Below are 10,478 nucleotides of genomic sequence, written 5' to 3' on the forward strand. Positions count from 1 at the left end.
CTGGTCAACATCAACAAATTTTGCATCAAAGTTATTCACATCTTGGCTATGACTTTATGTCTCTTGCAGGACAAGGTTGCAGATGAGGAATCAGACAAACAACCTTGCAAGGAACTCTACAAGTTCCTTATTGAAGATTGGGATAATGTTCTTGGTCTAGCTAGGCTTCATAAGCCAACTCCATAGTGTTAGGCTTAGTCTAGTTTTTAATGTTTATTTTGGTTCTCTTTAGCTCTTTGGACCTATGGGGTGCTCCCCTTATTGCTTTATTTCTAGACTGTTGTTAAACTCTATGTGTTTTTTATCTTGTTGTTAATTTGCTATTGATAACCTTCTAGCTATGTTAAGGGTCAGCGCCCTCATTAATCCTACTTTTATAATAAAAAACATCATGACTTCCAAAAGTTGTACTTATAATTTTCTTGACTAACTATTTATCATGATATTAAGATTAATTTTCAAAAATAACCCTTTTTCATGCCTATGATTTGAAAAGATTTAATCATTTTTTCGAGATAAATACAAATGTTACATACATGTGCTTCTTGACCTTCCTCTTCGCTACATCAAATAATCTTATCTTTAATATTTTTTTAATAAACTTTAATATCTATCCGTCATAATTTAATTGATGAGAATGTTTGACTGATATACAACCAACTAAATTGTAATTTTTCTTAAGCAAAAAGATAACTTTGGTGACTTAAAAACTCATTTTCTTTCAATTAGTTATTGTGTTATGAGGACAAATCATTTTAATTGACTTTTTATATTATAATGATATATCATTGAATAAAGATGTCAAAGGATTAGCCATATTATAGCTTTTAGAATTAAATGGTGTGGTGTTTGCACAATGATATCATATGAGTGGTGCAATCTCCACCTTTTAGGGTTTCATCACATCTACCTTCTATGGATTTGTCGTGTCTTTACCCCTTTTGGGGGGGTCTTGTCTCAAACGATGAGTCAAAGCATTCTGATTTGGAATTCTAAAAGCTATAATTTTTACATCTAAAAGTGGCTGAAAAAGAATGGCCAAAGTTGACTAAAGCTACTTTTATAATGTCGTTCAACTACTCATTACAGAATAACCAAAGAGTCTCTCTCCATGATTACTATATTGTGGGGGAAGAAAAAGTTCCATTTACACTTAATGTCCAACTCACCCTGCCAAAAACCCTAAAAGATTCTAAGGCGTTTGCTAGCTATTTGCAGTATACTATATAAGACATTCATATTATCATTATTATTACATGTTGTAGAAAGACATCTGAAATCTAAGTAGTGTACTGATAGCCATTGATATCATAGAGATAGCATTACCCAAAATGACTAAAGATTGTGGAGTCTTAGAAGCTCTAAATGTGAAAGTTATAGGGTGTGGTGACAGAACATTAGTTCTGTCACATGGCTTTGGTGGAGACCAGTCAGTATGGAATAAAATCTTGCCTTCTCTGTCAAAAAAATTTAAGATCATAGTGTTTGACATGGTATTCTCTGGCAATGTGGATGCCAAGCATTTTGACTTTGAGAGATACACATCACTCTCTGCTTATGCAGCTGATCTTCTCACTATTCTGGAGGAACTCAAAGTTGAGAAATGCTTGTATGTTGGTCACTCTGTCTCTGGCATGGTGGGCTGTATTGCTGCCATTCAGAGACCCAAACTGTTTGAGAAACTAGTCTTACTGTGTGCCTCTCCAAGGTAGTATTTAGCATCGGCGCAACATTAGTTTAGTTTGATGATTTCTGGATTTGATTGTGTTAGATTTTTTTCATCAACTTTTGATCATGTTCTATGATTTTTTACAACACTTGGTAGTTTCACATGGTTTCTCTTGCATTGCATGTTTATAATCAAAAACCTGATCGATAGCGTAATTGTTAGTCTAGTAAAATTTCTGAATTTTGATTGCATGATCTTTTTTATCATACTTCATGATTCACCATCAAGATGAGTTAGAACTAGAGAAGAAAATAAAAGAATAGTAACAGACCCACATAGTTTAATAGATGTGATCATTGTGGTGAAGGGGGTGCCACCATTGTAGCACAATAGCTCATAAAGGTAACAACACACCAACTTATATAAAGTTTGTTATTATCCATGATCTGTGTGCTTTGAAAAAAAAATTCCAAGATAGTTCAGATTTTAAAATTGCACAAGTATTTAAAAAGAATATTGTTATGATATAATGAAATTAAGAGCTTTTGGATTTAATAGTGTTAGTTTCTTTGTATCAATTTTTTAGATCATTGTTCACTGATCTATTATCAAGATAAGGAGCGAACATTTCAGATCCGTTCCTGTTGCTTATCTTGATGATGGAGTGTTGGTTCAAAATATCGATATCCTCCTCATCTTAATGCTTGTATGATTCAAAATGTTGATAAAGATAACATTCCAGATCCATGTTATTACTTATCTTGATGGAGTGTTGGTTTCAAATGTTGATATACTCTCATCCTAATGATCATTGATCCGAAATATTGATTTAAAAAAAATAAAAAATAAAAATCTTATTATCGTTTTCATGGACTGTAGAAAACTCATGCCTACTAATATAATATGTTATTAATATTTGACTGCACTAACACTTTGAAACTTTTGTATTGCATTTCAGATCTGTGCCTTTTTATGTTTCCATGCTTGGAGAAGCCCCTCTAGTGCTTGTTAGAGGGGCTTATAAGTTCTATTGAATTGAAATTAATATGATTGATGTTGTATATAGGTATTTGAACGATGAATCTTACCAGGGAGGATTTGAGCAGGGAGATATTGATGTGATACTGAGCAGAATAAAAACTGATTATGTAGCATGGGTTTCAAGCTTTGCTTCTCAGGTGGTGGGTGTAGATGACCCCTATATAGTAAAGGAATACATTACAACAATAAAGAATATGAAGCCTGAAATTGCACTTGCAGTTGCCAAGACCATCTTTGAGAGTGATCTGAGAAGCATATTATGTGAAGTGAAGAGCCCATGCAGTATTATCCAAACAAGAAAGGACATAGCTGTTCCAACAGCTATACCATATTACATGCAGGGCAGCCTTGGAGGAGATATGAATACAGTGTATGTGCTTGATATAGATGGGCATCTGCCACAATTAACTTCCCCTGAGATGTTAGTCCAGGTGTTTGTGCAGGTTTTTGGATGCTCAACTTAAAGCTATCCTGTTTGGTTTTCTTAACCAGTTATGAGGTTGTTTATCTAGATAAAAATGAAACATGTATTTCCAAGAGGAGGTACACTGTATGGTAATTTGGCTTATATGTTTAGCTATGAATATTTTTAGGTGTGGCTAGGTTGTGTAACAAACAATACATATTGTCTGTTTGTTTTTCTGTATTGTCACTAAGCTAAAGCAATTGAATGGCTAGTTTATGTTCTCGTTTACCTTTGATGCCCATAAAATCCCTAATCATATTTGCAACTTTGATTGCCTCAAAAGTTAGTTGCAGAGTAGTCCTCTAAATTTCAGGCCAGTCGATGGAAAGGTAGATTAGTGCAATACATTGTTTGCTTTACTTTCTAAATTTGTCCCACATGTAAGGGGAAATTAAATAGTTTCATATCTCATGGAAGCAAAATGAACACACAAGGAACTTTATGAAGCAATATAATATGGTATTTGACAGTTTATTTTTGTTGATGGGAATATTGTTGGGTTACAAATGCTTGTAAATAACAAGGCAAATGTTGTAGGATTTGCTACAAGTCAATAATAAGGCATGAATTGGATTCAAGTTGGAGTGGTTTAAAATACTGTGAGGGTTAGAAACTCACAATATTATTAACGTATGTATTTGTGATATAATAAATGTACTAAATTATGTAAAAATAGTATAATTTTGAGGGCAAAAAGTCTATTTTTAGTATTTTTAATTTAGTTTAATTACTGTTTTAAGTATAATAATTTTTAATAGTCTAGACTCAACATTCAAATTTATTATTTTCAATCTCAATTCAAAATTATAAGTTCAACTTTTTGAATTTGGTTTAAAATCAGCACATGTCATATTGACATCTAATTTCACAAATTTTTATTTAAACAACCTCTCATGTCAATTTGCCTACAGCTAGCTACTACCCAACATATCAAGTATAGGTATTCAAATTGACATGTTAGGGTTTTGTATACAAGAAAAATATCACAATTCATTTCACACATCATTAACATAGAAAACAAATTATCATCATTTAATCACTATCTATCATCACGAGAACATGATATCTTCATCAACACATCAGAAAAATTGAAATAAGACATACATATTAATTTGGCTTTTCTCTTCAAAATTGTTCCAATTTTTAAATCAATCAAGGGGCTTGACTAAGGTGTAAGGTGAAAAGCTAGTCAACATCCACTTCATAGTACATTAAGTTCCAATAATGTCTCTAAGCACCACCATTTTTAGATATCAAATGTGAACACAATTAGAAAAACTAGAAATGTAGAGATAAAAGTTTAGAACTACAAAAATAGGATCAATGCAACAAATATCAAGATCAAGGTCATGATTAAGGTATTGAACTTCAATAGAGCATATACACTTTCCCAATTTTTTTTTAGTATAAGAGTTACAAATCTAAGAGAGGAAGTTATATTTGAATTATAGAATATGTGGTACAACCTATATCTTCCACATGTTGCATCAATAGCTAAGTACTTGTATCCATCTTTATCGACTTAACTATTTCACAACTCAGATGTTTTATCTAACCTAATTGTATCTTGATTGTTATATAAATTAATTAACCTATATGAATAGAAAATGAATCTTTTATTTGTTTTTATTTTGATGAGTTCAAACATGATCTTATACCCCTCGGATTTATTTTTAAGGTTTAGTTTTTTATTTTAGTTTCAAATCCAAGTTTTTGAATTTCTCTAAGTTTAAAATCAAACCTAAATCTCCTCTTACTCTTTATTGTCTTTTTATTTGTTTCCTTTTGATTGTATAACAAGATCACAATCCCCTCATTCCAATTAAAGAGATGTCCTAGATTGAATACTACCATGGCTTTAAGTCAAATGAATATATTGTGATTGAGAATTACATGTTAGTACTTTATAGGAAATAGGAAATAATACTTTGATCATGATGACAATGTGAAAAAAATGGTTGAAAAAGAGATGGATCTAATTACAAACAATATTTCTTCAAATCATGCATGAATGCTAATCCCTTTAGACTTCTACATTGATGAGTGTACTACAACCTATTTCTTGGAAATCCATATGGAATAAAAGCACTTAAGGGTATACAAATCTCATGCCAAGGTCTTTGAATGGTGTAATATCCCTCCCTCCCAAGCCTCTTGTTTCATTGTTCCTCCTATCTCTTCCCTCAAGGAATTTACTTGGTAAAATTATCTAATAACACACGTGTTCATATAATATTAATTAATAATATCCCTTATTTTTATTTTCACCTCACTTACCCCTCCTAAAATTCATTGCAATTAAAACATATATTTTTACCACATATTATAGGTACATATTTTTAATAAAATATTTTAATCCTTATAGGCTCAACTAAACACATTATTTTCACTTCTATTACATTCATCTTCAAAATAATTTTTACTTGATCACTAATTAAAATAAAAAATAATAATTCATATAATGAGGAGAACTAGTTGATAAAATAAATTATTAGTAATATACATTGGATAATATTTTTATTTTTATTTTAACATGATGGGTGATACTGAATTTTTTTAATAACCTTAATTATATATAGCCCTTGTATGTTTGAATGAAAACATTATTTTCGCTACTACCACAACCCTCCAATTTTTTTGCATCCATTGATAATTAAAAATCTAAATTAAAAAATTAAGGGGAACTAGTTTATTGAATATGGAGTTGATGTAGGAGCATCCCCAGTCGTTGAACAATCTTGCATCAACCAAAAAAATAATAATTTATTTTTAGTTGTTCTTGTTCATTGTTGTTGTTTCTATGTTACTTCTGGAATTCTCCGGTAGTTGTTCATTTTTCCTTTGCGGATCAGATTCTCAACTTCCAAATGTGTTCTTATTCCTTGTTCTAGATTTCCAGTTCATTTGGACTCTTTTCCGACAAGTTATTGCTTTCGAATTGGTTGTTTCTTGGTTCCAGAGCAGTTTTTGAGCTTAACGTCTAGTTGGAGATTTCTTTTCTTGTGGAGCAATTTCTCGACTTGTGGATCTAATTGGAACCACATACGATGTTCCTAGTCCCTTAGTTGACCTTCCTTGGTGGTCTGCACTTCGTTATTGTCTTTGGTGGAGGTGATCTTCATGCTTTGTGTTCGACCTATCTTACACATTTCATTTTCCTATCTTTGGAGAATTCGATCTTTTGTGGCCAACTCGGATGTGTTCTGGATGCTATTTATATTGTTGTAATTGATCCTTAGTGGGCAGAAAAATATTGTATGAGAATGATTTCATATTATGTAATTTGGATACCTCTTGGGCATCCGGATGGATCGTAATCTGGAATCACTAATACATTTGGTATAGAATTCCGATGGAGGTTTCCGACGGAGAAGGTATATTGTGACCAAATTTGATTTTTTTTTGAAAAAGTGCCCGCGTTCGTCGAAATTTTGACAGCAACGGGCATTACTTTAAAAAAAAAGAAAAAAGAGGGCAAGTCATTTGTGTTGCATTCAATCCCGTCCAGGCTTCTGCGTCGAGCTCAACCCCTGGCATGATAAAACAACACACTCACCATTCGAGGTAGGATCTTCACCTTCATTTTGGATTTGGATGATATGAGGAATTGGTGAACTTCACTTTCATTTCAGATTTGCATAATATGTGGAATTGTTTAATCTTCACCTTCATTTTGAATCTTTGCATTTGAGGAATTTTAGATTTGCATAATATTTGCATGAGGAACTTCAGATTTGCATAATGTTTGGATGAGGAATTTCAGAATTTCAAATTTGAATGTTTACCATGACAGGGGAAAGAGGTTACAATAGGTTTCTGTAGAAGCCATCTCCTCTACGCCCAAGGGCAGTATGCTTTGTAACCCTTTGTCCACATAGAACCATCATCGTACCACTCTTGCAACCCTACTTCCCTTCTACCATGGTTGGAAGTATTCAATCATATGAAAGAGGAAAACTATCAGACATATACTTAGCATAAAATAAATAAGTTGCAAAATTTCACAAATTAGAGGGTGAACCCTGGTAACAGTAGACTAATCGGTAGTGAGACCTTGTGGTTTGATCGTGAGATGCTTCCCCAACAAGATCAAATCGATACTGGACTGGGTAATAACGGAACCGCCAACAATGTATTTCTCAATGATTAGTTTGTAGAAGTATATTCATTAATCCAACATCCATTCTATTATATACAAAGGAATTCATACCAAATAGTATTAATTAATCAATCTGTTTTATATCCAGTGCCTTATCAAGTATTTAGTGTTTAGTTTGATGATCTTCTAACTGTTGGGAGTTTCCATGAGCTCTAAAACATAAAATATTGTCAAGGCATAAATAATTTTCAAGTCTAAAACTAGATAAAACATCAAGCTAGGTTACACATCTTAATCTTCTTCATTTTCTTTTTGTTGATATTTTTGGTTCTTTTCTTCCTCTTAAACATCTCCCTCTTCATTAACCTTCTTCTTGCCCTTGTCTTTATCCACCTTCTTTGGCTTTGTTCAGCTATCCTGATAGGAGTCAAATGGCTATCCCAATGAGGGGGAAATTCTATCCCAGCTAGTTATATCATAGTTCTGATGTATAATTTCAAGGTCCCTGACTTCTTCATCCCTTCTCTTTTCATATTGATGTTCCTTGCACTACTGCAACCTTAAATGATATTAAATAATATCTCTTGTTGTAAGAATTTTTTTAGTTACAACACTTGGTATAGAATTTAAAGAACTAAGATGAACTAAGCCCTAGGAGTCCTATATCTCATCTCAAATAATAAAAAGAATATAGGGCTGCATCTATGAAGAAAAAATATATTGGAAAAGACTATTTCCACCTACTTGGCCACCTAGGAGTGGTTTTTGAGGTGTATTCAAAGCTTTTACTCCTTTTGTTACATTTTCACTTGAAATATGGTTGAATTGGCTTTGTAAGCTCCTAGATACTTGGTACATGTTCTAATTGAGTTAAAAGAGTCTCAAGACTACCCTATAGTCATGCTCTACCTTATCCAGCTACTCAATTAGCTTCTCAAACTTATAGGACATATGGTTTTATTCCTTACTTTGAGTTGAAATTGTCTTGGGTTAGATATAACTAAAATAAGCCATTCCTTCAACTACTTCAAAAATCATCAAAAATACTTCATACTACTATGTACATGTGTTTCTATCCTTAAGAAGTCTAATTTATGCAAATGAAAAAACACCTAAGAGGTCATAGCTACTCCTTTTGAATTGGTAATATTCATGGTTTTTCTTTGTCTATTTAACTTCATTCCTTGCATCTTACCCACTATCTTGTAGCATACTTTGTTTTCCTTTTTAGTGAATTGCATTTAGTGGACTGTTGTGCATCTTTAAAATCATTTGACAACTTCAGGAAATGGTTTTCCTTATTTATTACTTGACTATATCATTTAATATGCATGGATGGTATTATCATTTAATTTTCAAGATGGACCTTATATGGATGGTCCTTGCACCTTTTCAAATTGAACTTTTACAAACAGTCTAAATTTGGAGAGGAAATTCCTACTATTTGCGAATCCAACATTCATCTTTCAAATTTTAGGTCCAATTTCCATGAATAAGGGTTCCCAAGACCCTAGTCCTATAAAAATGAGCCATGAGGAACATCATGAATAAGGGAATGAACCAAATTTATGGAAACATTGTCAAACCTAAGTACAATTAGGCATAAATAAGGGACAACCACTTAAATTGAGTCCAAACCTAGTGCATATTTTTAAAGAGATACAACTTATGATGCAATATTTAGCCCCCTCTTAGCAAGAGTATGAAATTATGCTCATGTACTCTTGGGAAAATATGGAGAAACCAAATATTCTTTCACCAAGATATTGAAGAGTCAAGATGACTACAAGTTTGGAAAGGTGGTAGCTCCAAGACTTATGATATTGTCAATCTACAATATCGAGATAAAAGGGAAGTACAAAGTGAGTAATATAAGTAACATTGGTAACACACATGGAGCATGCAAAAAACAAAGTTATGACATTTAGAACTAGTAAGATTCATATATCCTCACTAGGAACCATATCAAAAAGACAAGGCATAGATCTAGGACTAGTAAGATCCTTATATAGTTACTACGAGTCATGTCAAAGACACATAAGAGCATGATACCCAAGTTAGTGAGATCCTCTAATACTTAGTCATAGATCGCATTCTAACAACAAATAGAGACCTAATTGTGAAAGTTTGAGGTCCATTGGGAAAAAAGTTGTCATATTGCCATGACAACTTTTGCATTTCTTGTAGAAACTTCTTAAAAATATGGTTGGAAAGTTATTTTATGGTGGTTTGAGGTTGTAACCCACTTGGATGGGAATAAATAGGCCTTTGACATGCCATCCAAGAGTTTTACTTAATGAAATTGGGGTTTTATGTACATTTTTTGATATTTTGGTCCGATTCTCTTCATTTTTCATTGTGAAAATCATCATAATTTGATGGGAAGTTGATTGGATGTGGTAGAGTAGTGAGTTAAATTCATTTTTTCTTTTTGTGGCATTGAATTTCATTGTGTTTTAAATTAGATATCATAGTTTTTCTAAGAAATGTCAAAACCTTGCCTAGTGTTTACTGAGAGGAGTAAATAATGTATAGTTTGGTCTCCCATGCATATAAAGTCTCCCAAATGTGTGGGAAGACCTTTTTTCATGCTATGTATCATATCAGGGAAGAATTTGGTGGGAAGACTAAGCGATTTGTATTTTGAAGTGGTTGATGATAGAGAGAGGGGTGAGGGGACCCTATGCAACCTTCGGAAGGGTTTGTCTGTCATGCCCAAACTTTTGGGCACGAACGGGATAATTTTTTTTTTAAATTCACAACTAAATAACATTAATTTTGCTAACATGAAAAGCACTAGCAAGTTTTGTCTTAACTATGTTTAGAGTTAACTTTACTAACTAAAGTAAGCAAAAATAATTTAAATCATATGCGGAAATACTAAAATGACTCTTTTATTATTTCCTCAATTTTAATCAATAACTTAATCAAATCAAAACTCTCTAAATAATTAACATAGATAATATTAATCTCCAATAATCATCAATTGGTTTTAGGAACTAAATGAATTAGTCCTAGCACTTAGACTATTAATACCTCTATATTTTATTTTAACATCTAATTGAAGTGTGGTTAAACTATTTCGACCAACGGTCAATTAAATCCATAATGAAAATTTCCCTATAAAATTTAACATGGACATGCCTAAATTTTAGGTGGCTAAATAATCCCATATAGTCGAAATAACGTATAATGTTATTATA

The 10,478-nt window shown here is 32.3% G+C and overlaps 1 protein-coding gene across 1 annotated transcript; it reads left to right on the forward strand.

Annotated features, from left to right (window-relative positions):
• The first annotated feature begins 1,279 nt into the window (after positions 1-1,279).
• Positions 1,280-3,404, forward strand: LOC131060259 (probable strigolactone esterase DAD2). The gene is made up of 2 exons (XM_057993435.2): positions 1,280-1,708; positions 2,736-3,404. The coding sequence occupies exons 1-2, from the start codon at positions 1,332-1,334 to the stop codon at positions 3,172-3,174; spliced, it is 816 nt and encodes a 271-aa protein (XP_057849418.2). The 5' UTR covers positions 1,280-1,331; the 3' UTR covers positions 3,175-3,404.
• Positions 3,405-10,478: the final 7,074 nt, after the last annotated feature.

The sequence above is a fragment of the Cryptomeria japonica genome, chromosome 1 (genome assembly GCF_030272615.1).
Source record: "Cryptomeria japonica chromosome 1, Sugi_1.0, whole genome shotgun sequence".
NCBI classification, from domain to species: domain Eukaryota; kingdom Viridiplantae; phylum Streptophyta; class Pinopsida; order Cupressales; family Cupressaceae; genus Cryptomeria; species Cryptomeria japonica.

Coding starts and splice junctions, on each gene's coding strand:
- LOC131060259 (XM_057993435.2), top strand. CDS start 1,332: ATGACTAAAGATTGTGGAGTCTTAGAAGCTCTAAATGTGAAAGTTATA. Junction 1,709..2,735: donor TTACTGTGTGCCTCTCCAAG/GTAGTATTTAGC, acceptor TGTTGTATATAG/GTATTTGAACGATGAATCTT.